Below are 17,575 nucleotides of genomic sequence, written 5' to 3' on the forward strand. Positions count from 1 at the left end.
CAATCACCAGGAATGGAATAAACTGACATCATATGACTTTTAATATGATGCACTAGGGACCCTGTATCACTTTAGGTAACATCCCTGGTAATGCTGAACTTAAAATTAATCATGTGGAAACACTGAGACAAAACCCAGTTGAGGGGCACTCTACAAAACAACTGGCCTATATTCTCCAAAAATTCTTTGTTTTTCCTGATGATGACATGGCTGAGAAAGTATTTTTAAAGGACCAAGTCCTGGATTTTTAAAAATTGCTCTAAAGCACATTATGGGAACATGTGGTGAAATGTGAACATGGACATAATTCAGGAAATTTAATTCAGGAAATTTGTATTACTGAATATAGTACTTTTTCAGTATTAAATTTCCTGAATTTGATAATTTAGACTCCTAGTTCTGTTAAAAGAATGCCCTTGTTCTCGGGAGATACCTACTCAAATACTGTATTTAGGGGTGAGGGGTTAAAGGTTATGAGGTTTACAACTTAATTTTAAATGGTTCCACAGGAACACTGATACCAGTAGTAGAAAGAAGACATATCTATCTGTATAGAGAAAAATGTGGCAAAATATTAACAATCAGTAAATCTCAATGCAAGTTGTATAGGTGTTATTATACTACTCATGCAACTTTTCTGTAGTTTAAAATTTTTTCGAAATAAAGCAGGTGCACAAAAGGTCCCTTTTGCACTGCTTTTGAGGCAAAGGGTACTCACCTCTTCAATAGCGGCATCTTGCAGCAGAGAACGAATGTCCAGACGCATCATATGACGAGGTGCAGCTTCCCAGTGGTCAGCCATCTAATGAAATTCAGGAGGTCAAGTTATCCTGGGAAACTACTCAAAGCCTAAGTGAGCATCTAAGACAATTTTAACTAATACTGTAAAGTCTAACTGGCTAGTTCCAGGAAGCAGTAGGCCACACCTATTTCACGTAGATACAAAGGATAAGAAACATTTACTAAAGAAGGTAGAAAAGATTTTCTGAAAGTAAAGGGGATAAACAATTATTTCCGGACAACAGTGATCATACAAACAAAATGAAGTTTAGAATACATCTCCTATGTTTCCAAAAATCACCTTATTTATTTCTTTAAGCTTTCTTCCATGAATATTTCTCTTGCCACAAGTCTGGTTATCTGCACTCATTTCAGCCAAATATACCTAAGAAAGAATGAATAGTCACTAAGCAAACAAATGTAGCATGTACATGACAACACAAAGTATGCTAAAGTTCTTTTACCTCAAATCCCTTGGTTTTTGCTGCACTCCAAAACTGGTCAAAATGTCTAACTCTGTCGTTGATGGCATCCAGGATGATAAAGGGGAAAAAGCCATCATCCAGAGTTTTTTTGAAAGTTTTGAACATGCTGGTGCGGTAGGTCTCCTCCATCTCAGCTTCATATTCATATTCCATTACCTACGACACCCCAGAGAGATATGGAGTTAGCAAAGACAAAGAACCTTCCTAAACCTCTTCCCTGGTTAGTACCAGGATAGAGATAACTTTGTAGTCTTTCCTTCACACCTAAGTACTAAAATTCATGTTCAAAAAAGAGAAGTCTTTGTCTTCAAAAAAGCCGTATTACTGGGGCGCTTGGGTAGCTCAGTCAGTGGAACCTCTGTCTTCAGCTCATGTCATGACCTTGTGTTTCATGAGTTTGAGCCCCACGTTGGGCTCTGTGCTGACAGCTCAGAGCCTGGAGCCTGCTTTGGATTCTGTGTTTCCTTCTTTCTCTCTCTCTGCCCCTCCCCTGCTCGTTTCCTCTCTCTCTCCTCTCTCTCAAAAATAATAAACATTAAAAAAAAGCCACATTACTCTCTGAATATGTTTTCCTTTCAATACTATTAATCAATCAAGATGTAATCTGAAAGGACTATGCCATACCTTCTTTTTCACTTTCTTTCCAGAATCTGGGTCTTTTTCTTCTTTTTCCACTTCAGTGATGAAGTAATCATCCAAGCTTAGGACTCTGGGTGCAGGTCCTCCAAATTCTACCTCTTTATCCTAAGAATCATACAGTCAAGAGAGTTAAAGAGAATTTATAGAATGTATTAATGAAAGTTCACACCAAAGTTCCTTCCCATGGCTAAATAATATGCAATCTTGTGGTTTCAAATCAAGCGAAGGCAAAAATACTTGTCTAAGCAGAATAACATTTTTATGGGACAGCGTCTCCCACGTGGGCCAATAAAAATGGATCAAATGGGCAATGCCTGGATTGCTACCACACCGCTTGCATGAAGGAAAGAAAGTGGCTACAAAAGCAACCAGTTCTTTGGCTTTCCCATACTCACTCGAATAAGTTTTGCAACATGTGTCTTTCCACTGCCAGGCAATCCTCTCATTATGACAACAATCTGAAACATAATGAAAAATTTTTAAAAAATTACTTGGGGAAGATTTTTTTTTTACAATTAGGTCTCATAGGTAAGTGACCTATTATTTTCCAGGATACACCATATGACAGGCCATGAAACAAACCTTAACAAATTTGAATGGATAGAAATAATATCAAGTATGTCTCTGACCACAATGGAATTAAATTAGAAATGAATAGTAAGGAAAAATTTGAGAAATTCACAAGTATGTGCAAATTAAGCACCATATTCCTAAATAACCAATAGGTCAAAGAAGAAATTTAAAAATCAGAGACTTCTTTGAGATAAATAAAAATGCCAAAACTTACAGGATACAGCTTAAGCAGTGCTTATAAGGAAGTTTGTAGCTATGAATGTCTACATTAATAAGGAGAAAGATCTCAAGTCAATAACCCAACCTTCCACCTTCAGATATTAGAAAAAGAACAAATTAAAGAAAGCAGAAAGAATAAAATAATATTAGAGCAGAAGTCAATAAAATAGAGAACTGAGAAACAATAAAGAAAAATCAATGGAACCAAAAGCTGGTTCTTTGAAAAGATCATCATAATTGACAAACCTTTAGCCAGACAAAGAAAAAAAGAGATTCAAATTACTAGAATCAGAAAGGAGTGACATGGTTACAAACTTTATAGAAATAAAATTTTTTTTTGAAATGGGTAGATACCCACAGTATGTGGTTGTTTTTTTTTTTTTTAAGTTGTTTATTGTCAAATTAGTTTCCATACAACACTCAGTGCTCTTCCCCACAGTGGCCTCCTCCATCACCACCACCTCTTTCCCCTCCTCCCCCAGTATAGAAATAAAATTTGTACTCCAACAAATTAGACACCTTAGATGAAATGGGCAAATCCCTAGAAAGACAAAGATAACTGAAAATTGTCCCCAGAAAAAAACCAATCTGAATAGACCCGTGACAAGTGAAGAGATGGATTTAGTAATCAAAAAACTACCTACAAAGAAAAGCTCAGAGGCCCAGATGGCTACATCACTGAATTCCAACAAACATTTAAAGAACTCCTTACAAACTCTTCCAAAAAATAGAACAGGAAGGAACTCCCTACTCATTTTGTGAGACCAGCATTTCAAATCAAGCAGATAACCTGATGCCAAAAGCAGACAAAACAACATAAGAAAACTATAGATATCTCTTATGAATATGGATGCAAAAATCCCTAACTAAATACTGGCAAAGGGAATCCAGCAACATATAAAAAGAATTATATACCATGACTAAATGGGATTTATCGCAGGCATGCAAATTAACATCCAAAAGCCAATTGCTGTAATCAACATATATATCATTATCAATAGAATAAAAAAATGACATATAAAAGAATAAAATCACACACATTAAAAAGCAAACAAAAAATCACAAAAATCTCAATTAATGCAGGGAAAGCCTTTGACAAAATTCAACATTATTTCATGATGAAAACATTCAACAAACTAGGAAGGGAACGGAACCTCTTCAACTTGATAAAAGGCATCTACTTACTAAAAACCCATAGCTAACATCATACTTAATGGTGAAATACGGAAAGTTTTTTGAGATCAAGAATAAACAAGAATGTCCACTCTCACCACATCCATCCAATACTATACTGGAGGTTCTAGCCAGACAATGAGGCAATTAAAAAAAAAAAGCATTCAGATTGTAAAAGACGTTAAACCTTCTCTATCTGCAGATGACCTGACCGTGTATATAAAAAATCCTAGGGTAACCACTAAAAATTAATTAGAATAAAAGAGTTTAGCAATGTTGCAGGATATAAGATCAATATACAAAAGTTAGGGGCGCCTGGGTGACTTAGTCGGTTAAGCATCCGATTTCAGCTCAGGTCATGATCTCATAGTTTGTGAGTTTGAGCCCCACGTCGGGCTCTGTGCTGAAAATTCAGAGCCTAGAGTCTGCTTCGGATTCTGTGTCTCCCCCTCTCTCTGCCCCTGCACTGCTCATGCTCTCTCTGTCTCTCTCAAGAATTAATAAACATAAAAAATTTTATTTAAATATATAAAAGTCAGTTTTACCTCTATACAACTGAATAATTCAAGAATGGAATTAAGCTAACTATATCAATAAGGACAATAAAATGTGAATGGATTAAACAATCCAGTTAAAGTCAGAAACTGTCAGACTGTCTTAAGAACATGATCCAATTATATGCTGTGCTTTCTAAAGGCGACATACTTTATTTTGTATTTTCAAATTTTTATTTAAGTTCTAGTTAGTTAACATGTAGTGTAACACTGGTTTCCGGAGTAGAATTCAGTGATTCATCATAACCAGTGCCCTCCTTAATACTCATCACCCATTTTGCCCACCTCCCACCCACCTCCCTAAAGGAGACAAACTTTAGATTCAAAGACAAAAAAGACTGAAAGTGACAGGATGCAAAAAGAGAAATCATACAAACAAACAACCACAAATATATTTGGAGGTCACATGGAAAATAAGCCCAAATAAATCAAGTCTCCTAATTCTCCCTCTTTTTGTTCCACATACCGTAAAACCAAATAGATGAAACAGACTTTACAACAGTGGCTTATGTAGTCATATATAGTCAAAATATCTGATGGAAATCTCTAGTATCGGTTTACTAAAACAGAATCTAATTATTCTGCAATATAAATTTAAGAATGCATACATTTGACACCAGTCAGAATGGTTAAAATCAACACCACAAGAATCAACAGGTGTTAGCAAGAATGTGGAGCAAATGGAACCCTTGTGCACTGTCAGTGCGAATGCAAACTGGTGCAGTCACTATGGAAAATAGGGTGGAGGTTCCTCAAAAGGTTAAAAACAGAACTACCCTATGATCGAGCAATCACACTACTGGTATTTACCCAAAGAATACAAAAACATGAATTCAAAGGGATACATGGACTCCTATGTTTATAGCAGTGTTATTTACAATAGCCAAGAAATGGAAGCAGCCCAAGTGTCCATTGACAGATGAATGCGTAAGATGTGGCATATATGTATATACGTATTATATATAACATAAACATATATATACACACATATTTATACTTGTTTATATATATACAAATAAGATGTGGTATGTATAATATATATACTATATATGGCATAAATATGATGTGTATATATATATTATACATATATATATAAATATATATACATACTGGAGTATTATTTAACCATAAAAAAGGACTGAAATCACGCCATTTGCAATGATATGGATGGAGCAAGAGCGTATAATACTAAGTGAAATAAGTCAGAGAAAGACAAACACCTTATGATTTCACTCATATATGAAATTTAAGAAACAACTGAGCAAAGGGAAAAAAAGAAGAGAGAGAGAGAGAGAGACAAATCAAGAAACAGACTCTTATGTATAGAGAACTAATGGTTACCAGAGGGGAAGGCGGGAGGCAGGGCGGGGGACAGGTGAAACAGGTGATGGGGATTAAGGGGTACACTTGTTATGATGAGCACTGGGTGATGCATGTAATTGCTGAATTATGATCCTGTACGCCTGAAACTAATATTGTTAACTAACTGGAATAAAAATTAAAAAACAACAAAACAAGAACAAGAACATATATATTTGGAGGTCACAAGGAAAATAAGTGCAAGTAAATCAGTCTCCTAATTCTCCCTCTTTTTGTTCCACATACCATAAAACCAAATCAACTTCCCCTTCCCTCTTCAAAATGCAATTAACCAAGTTCTTATTGTTTTCTAAAATTTTCAACATCTGTTTTTGCAAAGGAATTAAGTTCTAATTTCTTAATTCCATAGGGTAGGCAATTTATGAATTTATATGATGATTTGGAGATGATAAGATGCCTTGAATCTGATATTATTACCATGTCACAGAAAAGTAGAGAAATTCAGTTCAGGGTATTAGAAAGATCTCCTGATAGCTTCTGATTTGCAAGAAAGCCAGTCAACTACAGAGGACTCACTCTCTCAGGTCTGCTCTCTCGGCCAGGTGGTTTCAAAATATCATCCACATTCTTAGACTCGGGTTTCTTCTCAACTCGTGGAGCTGGAGGTGGCTGGTGGCTTAGTGAGGGAGCCGGCAGGGGCATTCGCTCCTCTGGGTAAGTTCTTCGTTCTCCTAGGGGTCCAGCAATTGAACAAAATTAGTTTATATGGTAATTATTTAAAATTTTAATTCTCCTCACTCACCCTAAGGTAATATAATTCAGGATGATTTGGGGGCCACTTTAGAAAAAGTTTAAAGTAATGTAAATCTACATTTCTTGAAATCAAGAAAATGAAAAGATCTAGGTATATGATTTTGGGCAAACGAAATGTTCCAAAAAATACTGACTTCATCTTTGTATTAAATTTAGGGAAAAAGTTAAGCAACAGGACAGAGAAGGATAATACACACTTTGCTGGTTAGTCCCAAGTATGACTTACAGTCAATCTGTAACTTCTGGTTTTAAAGTTTGAAGAATAAGAGTTACTAGCTTAGGAAAACTTGTTCTTATAAATCGGTATGCATTACTAGTTTAAGGGTATAGCAGTGAAAAACTGAAAGCAACCTAAATGTCCAATAAAGTCTTCTATTTTATCCACTCAATGGAATATCACAGAACCACCATTATAATAGGGTTACATATAGAAAGATGTATATGTTATGTATCAGTGAGAATAAGTATGATAAAGAAATTATATTTATGCTCTGATCACAACTTCATTAATATGTACATGAAAAGAGAATAAGAAGCAACATACAAAATTATAGTTGTTGTGGTATGCAAGGTGGTGGGATAATAATTCACTTTGTTTCTGTTTTCCAAAATTTCTTTAATAATACCAAAGAACAATTTATGTTTCCTTCACTAATTACATAGCTATTTTTGATGAAAATGCTCCCATCTCTGAAAAATCTATGTGTTCATTTTACTCTGAAAGTTTAAGTCCATAGCTACGGTGCGAAACACTTCCGGAGGTCTGCATTCTCAACATTCTTATCGTTAATAAGGCACTGTTCTACCTCCAAACATGGATGGTCCTTCGTAGGCTGGTCGGTCAGACTTCCGGTCATAGGCTGGCCTATCAAATCCCCCTCTTCTGGATGAAGAATGGTCTTTTTTGTCTCGATATGACTGATTCCTAGAGGTGCAAAAGGAAGTACTTTAGAAAATAAAAAAAAATTGGAGGTCTCTGTATGACAATTCAATACCACTATTTGCCTAATTTTCTCCATGGGCAATTACTACACATAGCCAATATTTTTATTTTTATTTTGCTTTTCCTTTTATCTTATCTTAGTTTAATTTTTTTTTGAGGGGAGGGCAGAGAGAGAAGGAGAGAGAGAATCTTAAGCAGGCTTCATGCCCAGTGCAGGGGAGGGGGAGGTTGGGGTGTGTGTGTGTGGCATGCAGTGTGATCTCACAACTGTGAGATCATGACCTGAGCCGAAATTAGGACACTTAACTGACTAAACTGCCCAGGTGCCCCACTTTTCCATTTAGCTCTGTGTTGCACACACACATCTAAGGGCCTCGTGAACTGCAAAAACACATCATTTGCCTAATAATAAAGTAATGACTGCACCTTTATTGACAATACTATTTCCTTTCCTTATGCGCTACCTCCATCTCCCATTTAATTCTCTGGAATTCAAGCTCACAAAACTCAAGCATATAGTTTCCTGCAGTTTGGTCTGGAACTGCTTTTCCCTCTCTAAATTACACATACATGTATGAGAAGTATACATCACTTACTGAATTTCCCTTAGATACAATGACTTTTGCTGAACTTAAGTCTATGGTAATTTGTACACCTGGCAAAAGGGTATTTTTCATAACATGTACCTATCATCTCGAGGTCGCCGTTCTCTATCAAATCGGTCCCGGTCATAGTCAATAACACCACGATCCCGTTCTCGGTCTCTGTGTGTCTCCCGATCCCTTTTGAAATCTCGATGATCTGCCATGACATTACTTTGACGATCAAAATAAGGCTCACGGTCTCTGTCTCTATCATAACGATCACGTTGACCTGCATGCTCTACAAAAACAATTAGTGCAAAGTAAGAGCTATATCCCTTTTCCGAAATAAAGCAGAAAAGTGCAAATCTAACTTTAGAACTAGTATAAATTATTGTCCTAAATTCAACTTATGAATCTTCCAGGTATATTAAAGGGAGGCCCAGATAACCTTATCAAATTCACATGATAATTAGGTCCTAAAAGGTTTAAAAATACTGATCTCTCTGGGACTCCTACCTGTCTCAAAAGTTGATCTTTCAGGTAGTGGATCTGGGCGCAAAGTTATTCTTTCTCCATAGGGTATCTGTTCAACTTTATTAGTGGACATATCTGGTAAACCAAATCAGGGATAAAACACTGTAAGAATGAAGCTTAAAGAAGACAAAGCTGAAGCTAACGATTTCCTGAGAATCCCAAATAAAAAGCTGTCACCATTACTCACCTCGGCCATGGCCATAATCAACAGTCTGCTGCACGGGTGGTGGCTTGGACATCGGTGGCATAGCCATAGGCATTGGGCCAGGAGGGGGAATGGAAGGGTGAACATGTGGGGGCGGTAACACGGGAGGAGCTGGGATGGTTCCAGGTTCTGGTTTAAATTCTGAATTCAGTCCTTGTTCATCATTTGTATCCCAGAGGCCATAGAAAGAATCTTCATCCCAGCGTTCCTGCTCCACAGTTGAAGTCGGTGGCTTTATTACTGGAGGAGGAGGTGGAGGCGGTGGAGGAGGAGGTGGCGGTGGTGGTATTGGGATAGGCGGCCTGGTCACAGGAACAGTCGATCTTACTGGTGGAGCAGGGGGTCTTACAATCGTTCCTGGCGGCTTACCCATAGGAGGGGGTGGTCTGTAGGGCCCTGGGGGCTGGAGAACAGAGTGAATGGTTTAGTGGATGAGCACACGATCATGTTTTCACACATCAGTAGAAATGAAAATCTGACTTTCTGTTCATAAAAGAAAAAGTTGTTTTTTAAAACTTTTTGTGTTTAAAAATACACCATTGGAGAGGTGTCGGTTAAGTGTCCAACTTTGGCTCAGGTCATGACCTTGCAGTGTGTGTGTCCGACATCCAGTTCTGCACTGACAGTGCAGAGCCTGCTGGGGAGTCTCTCCCTCTCTCTCTGCCCCTTTCCCACTAGCATAGCTTCTACCTCTCTCAAAATAAATAAATACATTTTTAAAAATATAATACAATAAAACACACCATTGGAGAGAAACAGGCAAATCCTATAACTGATAAAGGACTTGTATTTAAAATATGAAAAATTATTATAATAATAAGACAAATAATAGAAAAAAATCAGAAAAAATTTGGACATGTCTCCAAAGATACATGAATGGCCAATAAGCACTTGAAAAAGACATCATTAATCATTAGGGAAATCGGTGATGGTTTCACAGCTCAGTAAATTTACTAAAAATCACTTAAAACTGGCAAATTATATGGCATGTAAATTATACCTCAATTTGAGTATTCAGAAAAGAGAAAAAAATTGCCCTCGACCTTTTGCTACATTGGGCTGGCTGGCTCCTGCTCCTGCGGGGGTGACCTGCTTCATTCCAGCCTTCTGATCCTCTTACATCTGGAGACCTTCATATCTCTAAGCTCTTCTACCTAGACACATAAACCTGCGTCTTTCTTGTAATCTCTCTGTTTTCTTTCCCCTCTACCCTCAGTTCAGCAACATGAGTGTGGATCCAGCTCAGGCCCAATGCCCACCTTGCCCCGAAGCACCCAAATCTAGGGACTTTTCTCCAATGCCTGAGATTTATGGGCCCGAAGAAAATTAGGCATCCTTGCATGTCATCTGCTGAGACACCCTACATGGAGACCGTCTCTTCTCTTCTTTCCTCCATGGCCTGCTTATTCAGGACAGCCCTGATTATTCCACCAGTCCTAGAGTAAAACCACTGCCCACTTTTGTAGAGAAGAGCACAGCAGAGAAAAAAGATACGGCCCAGGGCAAGAAACAGAATACCAGAACCATGCTCTCTCAGGCCCATCTATATGCACTCAATGACAGATTTCAGAGACAGAAATAGGGGGTATAGCTCAGTGGAAGAGCATTTGACTGCAGAGACAGAAATACTTCAGTCTCTAGCAAATGTAAGAACTTTCCAACATTCTGAACCTTAGAGACAAGCAAGTTAAAACCTGGTCCCAGAGGGGCGCCTGGGTGGCTCAGTCGGTTAAGCCTCCAGCTTCAGCTCAGGTCATGATCTCATGGTTTGTGGGTTTGAGCCTCGCATCGGGCTCTGTGCTGACAGCTAGCTCTGAGCCTGGAGCCTGCTTCAGATTCTGTGTCTCCCTCTCTCCCTGACCCTCCCCTGATTGCTCTCTCTCTCTCTCTCTCTCTCTCTCTCTCTCTCAAAAATAAATAAAAAGCATTTAAAAAAATTTAAAAAACAACAACATCAACAACCTGGTCCCAGAACCAGAGAATGAAACATAAGAGGTGGCAGAAAAACAACTAGCCAAAGAATAGCAACAGTATGACTCTAATAGCTCAGCAACTACAGAATACCCAGGCTTCTGTTCCTATCACCGGGGACACCTGATGAACACTTCTGGAAGCCTTCCAAGATGGAACAACCAGACCTGGAACCGCCAGGCTTGGAGCAACTATTCCTGGAACAGTCAGACCTGGTGTCCCCAAGTCTGGAACAACGAGCCCTGCAACCGTGGAGAGGAGTCCCCGCAATCCCAGATCCAGTTCCAGCAAAATTCTGTCAGTGACCTGGAGTCCATCGTAGAAACTGCCAGGCAGAGCCATGACGTAATACGGCAAACTGCTAAGCGTTTTTGTACCCAGCAAATAATGGGCTTATTCCCAAAGTACTCTGTGAACATACAGCCTGAAGATGTGTGACATGATGAGTATATTATTCAATCTCAATCTGGGCAGCAGCTGTATTATTTCTCTTAGGATTTGTCTTTTTTTTTTTTAATGTTTTTATTTTTTTTTTTATACAGAGAGACAGAGCATGAGAGGGGGAGGGGCAGAGAGAGAAGGAGACACAGAACTGGAAACAGGCTCCAGGCTCTGAGCTAGCTGTCAGCACAGAGCCTGACGCGGGGCTCGAACCCACGAACGTGAGATCTGACCTGAGCCGAAGCCGGAGGCTTAACCGACTGAGCCACCCAGGCGCCCCAGGATTTGTCTTTTAGGGTCCTGTATCTCCGCCTTGATATTGTTTCTTATTATGCTTATTGTTTCAGTTGAGGAGACATGATTGGAGTCTAATCAAAGAAGTTTCAGTAGCATTGGCTGTTATGGACAACATGATAAAAGATGCTTCTGGCTACAGATAACTAGATATAATACTAATTTGGATATCTTTAGGTTCTAGAATCTAACCTCAAGAATAAGAAGTAAAAATACAAAGATATGTGAGGAAGGATTACTTGTATTTTTGGAGTTTGTGAGGCTTTACTGATTAAGAACTTCAACTGTGATGGTGAAGGGTCAGCTATAATGTGGCTCATCGGTTTCCTCTGCCCCCTGTGCTGTTCTACTACCACTCCCAATTTCTTCATTATTCTAGTATTCGTATAAAGATGTTTTATATTTTAATACAATTACTATCATGGTAATAGTATCAGTTTGGCTGGTTGGTTTACAGGTTTAAGTACAAATAAAGAAATAAAAAAGCCACTTAAAAAAATTGTCCTCAATACTATCCCCGCCCTCTTTTTTCTCCTTCCCGAAAAAGTAGGGTGCTAACTACTTGAGATATAAATGTCCCAGGCCCACCCCACATCTACTGAATTTCTGTAGGGGGAAATCCTGGAATTAATTAAAAACAAAAACCTCCATGAATAATCTGTTGTCTGGCTGACAACAGTAGTTTGTGGCAAGACTAGTACCAACACACAATATCAGCACCAGGAAACAACAAAACTAAGAAACTGAATGAGACATTTAGTAACTTCTCCCAAGAGGGGGTGCCACTTTTGTGTGCAATGTTTGCCTTGGTCTTCCCAAAGCAATCACCAAATGTCAACAGAAATGTGTATTAAGGAGATAGTAGAATCTCTTGACAGACAGGTCCTATCTTTTCAATATTGAAACCGAATTGTCAAATTTTATTTTAATCTCTGCAAGCCTGATTCAAATACTCATTACCCTTTTCTTTTAGTTCATTATTTCTGGTTTTTCACTGACAGCTATTTTAGACTTTAGAGAGCCAGCAATACACACTGCTTACATATTTACTCATGTATGGGTTATACTTTAAAAATAAGCTTTCTGAGTAACAAAATGGATGTGGCCATTATGTAAGGAACAGTATTTAACTAGATAGAGGTCATGACAGCCTACAGTAAAAAAACAAATGGTTGCCACCTTAGGGTAAACATTTGTTTATAGCACTCTAAAACAACTGCCAATATATGATAAAAACTATTGTGTCTGGACTACAGCTATCCAGACCTGTTCCACATATCGTAAGAACTCTTGGGATTATGTCTATAAATAAAACACAAAGTGTTTTCTTCATACTACACAGTGAAAGCAATAAATAATTTGTTAAAAACAAAAACAAAAAATATCCCTACAGTATTTATCTGAGAAAGGATTATCTACAGTATATTTAAGAATGGGCACCTTGGTGGCTTAGTCTGTTGGGCCTCTGATTCTTGACATCGGCTCAGGTCATGATCTCACAGTCCTGGGATAGAGCCCTGTGTCAGGCTCCCCGCTGATAATGTAGAGCCTGCTTGGGGTCCTTTCTCTCCTTCTTCTCTGCCCCTCCCCCGTTCATGCAAGTGCTCTCTCCCTCTCTCTCAAAATAAATAAACTTAAAAAAACCGGAGTAATATAAATTGGTAAGAAAAACCTTAAGAGACAAATGAGTTAAGGACAAAAATAGAATTTTTACAAGAAGAAATATAATTAGTATGGAAAAAATACTCATGTTCACTATCAAAAATGCATATTAAATCATTTTATTAAAACTTCTAAATCTAACAAAAATATTAAGTAGCTGGTGCTTGCAAAGGTCTAGTATTCATTTTATACAACTATTAAAAAAATTTTTTTATGTTTATTTTTGAGACAGAGAGACAGAGTATAAATAGGAGAGGGGCAGAGAGAGAGGAAGATAGAGAATCTGAAGCAGGGTACAGGCTCTGAGCTGTCAGCACAGACCCTAACGCAGGACTCGAACTCACAGACTGCGAGATCATGACCTGAGCCAAAGTCGGATGCTTATTAACCAACAGAGCCACCCAAGAGCCCCTTTATACAACTATTTTAGAGAGCCATTGGCTAGATTCCAGGGATCATTAAAAATGTCCTTATTCTGTAACTGAAATACCCCACTTTAGGGATTTAAATAAACATAAAAAATTTTTTTTAAAGAAGTTATCTAGAATAAGTACTTGATACAAAGACATTTATTAAAGTTATATTAATAATAAGACTGAAAGATTAGAAACAAATGTCCAACAGAAATGGGATAGTTTTAATAAACTATGCATCAAAATTAATAACGTATGTCAAAATATGGGAAAATATTTATAATTTGTTAAGTCAATAAGGCAGAAACGTGGAACTATACATTCTAGAGCTTCAAGTATTTGCTAAGAGATACAAAGATAAAAGACATAGTTCCTATCAAAATGAGCTCTGTTTACAAGGGAAGGACGACAAGAGAACAGACAAAATACAATAGGATCATGGCTGTGACAGAGGCTGGTACAAGGTGTTACTGGGGTACATGTGAAGGCCTCCATCTCACACAAGGGGAAGAGAAGATACAGAGCTGAGTTCTAAATCATGAACAAGAATTAACTCGTTGGAGAAGGAGATTAGAGAAAGAAAAGAAACTCCAGGTTTAGAGCACAGCATGTCCGTGCAAAGGCATGGAGAAATTAAGATCCTGGCACACTGGCACAGTTGTAAGAAGCTCCACGTGGAAGGAAAGCAGAGGGGAAGGGACTGAAGAGCAAGTAATGGTAAACAGAGGTCAAGTCAGCACAGGAAAAACATAAAAGGTCAAGCAAAAGACTTCAGATTGGATTATGAAAGCAATGGGGGTACGGAAGCATTCTAAAGCCACGGTACAGGCAACATGGTGAGATTTATGTAGTTCAGTGTCCATTCTGGCCAGAGGTCCCCTCAGTGCTGCCTAAGGTGAAGTACAGGGGTACACAGCAGCACCAGAGAACTTTTCAGGGTGATGGAAATTTTGTTCTCCATATTTGTCGAAACTCAAACTGTAGGCTTAAAATGAGTGGGATTAAAATAAGTTATGGTATGTAAACTATACCTCAAAATTTCATTCAAAAATACAATAAAATAATCATTCTAGCAGCAGAATGGAGAATGGATCAGAAGGGAATGAGATGGGGACAAATATATTGTTTCTGAAATAATCTAGGCAAGAACTGAGGAAGGACAAAACTAAGGTTGTGGGAAAGTAGAGAACAGTATATTTGAATAATGTTAAAAAGGCAGTAAAATCAATCAACAGAATGACTGGGTACAGAAGGGCAGGACACAGTAAAGAGTTAAGGCTGACTTTCAGGTGTCCAGCTTGGGTGAGTAGGTGATGGTGAGGAGAAAGAACACGTTTAATGGAAAATGATAATGAGCTCCATTTTGAATATGCTGAGTTTGACAGGAGACACATCCAGAGAGAAACGCTGGAGGCAGACAGAGGCACACACAAGTCGGGAGGTATGATACGGGGAGGCAGCATCGTGGTGGTCGTTGGTAACCACTATGTAATCTGTTACGTGTTAGACTATGTGTTAAGATGAAAGGGAACACTCAAAAGTGAAGAGCTCATTTCATGAAATGATTTGGGGTTTTCCTCTCATTGTGTTGTTAGAAAGTTATTTGCCTAACAACATTTTCAAAGCCCATCACTGGGTTAAAGGTAAAACAACAAACAACAATAACAACAACAATGAATGCAAAACAAAGGGAGAACTTGACCACACAGATCTTTCACAGAACTTTACTGCCGGAACTGGGGCATGATGTTTGATCCCTGCCCTAGCTGAGGAACCAGTAGCCCACGGAGGTGGGGAGACTCTGAGGGTCACAGGAGCAAGGCTCAGAGGGAGCCTCTGCACTGCCCAGATGAAAGACAGGGCGATTTCAACAAAAGAGATTATCAGGAAAATTACTACAGTTTTGTGAACACAAAGCCATGTAGCTCAGGTGTGTTTGGTGTACTTATCAAAACATAGGGGGAAAATGTACCTGTCACACTTTTGACAACATTTAAAAGATTTTCAAAGGTCAATTACCATTAGCTTTTTACTTTCCCCAAATTTACATTAAAAAAATTTTTCTTTTTAACGTTTATTCATTTTTGAGAGACAGAGAGAGACAGAGTGCAAGCAGGGGAGGGGCAGAGAGAGAGGGAGACACAGAATCCAAAGCAGGGTCCAGGCTCTGAACTGTCAGCAGAGTCCGACATGGGGCTTAAACTCACTTGACTGTGTGATCATGACCTGAACTGAAGTCGGACAGTTAACTGACTGAGCCACCCAGGCGCCCAAAATTTACATTTTTTAATAGAAGAAATTCATACTTATTACAATGGGAAAAAAAATCAAACAACATACAAACATACAAAGTAGGAATTATTGCATTTTCCCATACCGGGTACATTCCAGGCCTTGAAGATGCATTCTGCAACCTTGAGTCCTGGGGTGGCAGATGGTCAGGCATCTGTGGCTCAGACCCAAAGTCTTTCATCTTCTGAAGCTGTTCTTTCTGTTCCCTGTGAACAAATAAAATCGCCATTGTGCATGAAGGCATGTTTACTCCATACCCAGTGACTACAACTGATATCAAAGAAAAAGAGATCTAAGAACTCTGTTCTAAAAATCGTCTTACGGTGCCCCCAGAGCACCTCCAGGGTAACACTCTCTTGCCTTTATGTAGCTAACTGACTAGTCATCTACAACCTATAAATGACTATTAATTATTAAAGATCTTCAAGGACAGGTTCTACAACCTGCCTTATTAGTCTATTCTAAAAGAGCATCTACTTATCATGTTTTTCTTTCATTGAACAAAAAGTTCTCTATTTTTTCTTTTTGTTCAATACTCTCTAGCTAGATGAGAGGTTGCAAAATGGTGGCCAAATACAAAGGTTTTTTTTTTTAATTGGTTTTCACATCAGTTTTTAAAATCTGAATTAGCTGCCATTATTTACAAAGCCAAATATTTCACATATAAATTCAAATTTTAAAGAGATTTGGTAACAATGGGTCTAGGTTCCCACATGCCAACAATGAGCTGACTGGAGTAACGGCTGTCCACTTTAGACGAAGCAGTTTGCCACAATCTCACCACACTCAGTAGAGTTATCCTGGCCCACTTTCTCTCATTTTAGTTACCTGTCTGGTTTGTGGGCATTTTAGTTTATAGTCCTGCTATTTACAGTGAGAACTAAAGTCAGTCTGTACCTTTAAAAACAACACTTCATATTCCTGAAGAGTAATCATGTAACTCTTCATGCTTTTGAAATCTCTGGTCAAATTCCCTTTTTCTTTTTGTGAATTTTCCTTACAATGCCCACCATAAACAGGTGTAACATCTACTACAACCTCTTCAGACTTTTTACAGTTTTCTCCCTACACTGGATGTAGTGACCCAAAAGGACACAAACTAAGAGTTAAAAAAGTTTATTTTCTACCTCATGTAAATCATATTATGACTTCACACCAATACAACATAGCTTACTTGTATTCAACTATGACAATTCTCATCCATCACTTCACATATTTTAATTATGCTTATGTTGCCTAGAAAGAGCTTAAAAAAAAAAAAGGTGATGAAGAAGAAGCACCTTTTATCCAGGTTTTCTACACAAAGTAATAAAGGATGAAAAGGAAATTTTAAAAGGAAAAGGAAAGAAAACTTGGCAGTTTGGTAACACTAATCAGCTTGCTGTTCTCTATAAACAAAACAGATTTTAGAGCTGGACAGACTGGGTTCAAATTCTGGGTTTGCCAAGTGGACTTAACCTCTCTGAGCCTTAGTGTCATCTGTGAAGCGGGGATATGTCTACTTATCTTTGCAGGCCTTCGAGATAAAAGGATCTGAGACAGGAGGACTGAGACAATGTATGCTAAATTATCAGCACAGTGCCCAGCACATGGTGGGTGTTAAGTTAAAGGTGTCTGTAACTTACAAGTGAGTAACTAGACGTGTCGTGACTACACGTTCTGTATCATGCTTTCCACGTC

The 17,575-nt window shown here is 38.3% G+C and overlaps 1 protein-coding gene and 1 pseudogene across 4 annotated transcripts in view; one reads left to right on the forward strand and one right to left on the reverse strand.

Annotated features, from left to right (window-relative positions):
• The window catches only part of YLPM1 (YLP motif containing 1), a 73,685-nt gene that overhangs the window by 23,221 nt on the left and 32,889 nt on the right, over positions 1-17,575 (reverse strand). For 3 of the 4 annotated variants that reach the window (XM_029950456.1, XM_029950460.1, XM_029950459.1), the window contains 11 exons: positions 15,981-16,101; positions 8,805-9,225; positions 8,600-8,692; positions 8,186-8,381; positions 7,363-7,481; positions 6,320-6,474; positions 2,300-2,362; positions 1,890-2,009; positions 1,245-1,421; positions 1,082-1,165; positions 719-802 (listed from right to left, as the gene is read on the reverse strand). In XM_029950456.1, coding sequence (XP_029806316.1) covers positions 719-802; positions 1,082-1,165; positions 1,245-1,421; positions 1,890-2,009; positions 2,300-2,362; positions 6,320-6,474; positions 7,363-7,481; positions 8,186-8,381; positions 8,600-8,692; positions 8,805-9,225; positions 15,981-16,101 — 1,633 coding nt within the window. The remainder of the gene's footprint in view (positions 1-718; positions 803-1,081; positions 1,166-1,244; positions 1,422-1,889; positions 2,010-2,299; positions 2,363-6,319; positions 6,475-7,362; positions 7,482-8,185; positions 8,382-8,599; positions 8,693-8,804; positions 9,226-15,980; positions 16,102-17,575) is intronic. The other variant, XM_029950458.1, reaches the window with a different exon arrangement.
• LOC115301058 lies at positions 10,048-11,231 on the forward strand (annotated as a pseudogene).

This window comes from Suricata suricatta, chromosome 9 (assembly GCF_006229205.1).
Source record: "Suricata suricatta isolate VVHF042 chromosome 9, meerkat_22Aug2017_6uvM2_HiC, whole genome shotgun sequence".
NCBI lineage: Eukaryota > Metazoa > Chordata > Mammalia > Carnivora > Herpestidae > Suricata > Suricata suricatta.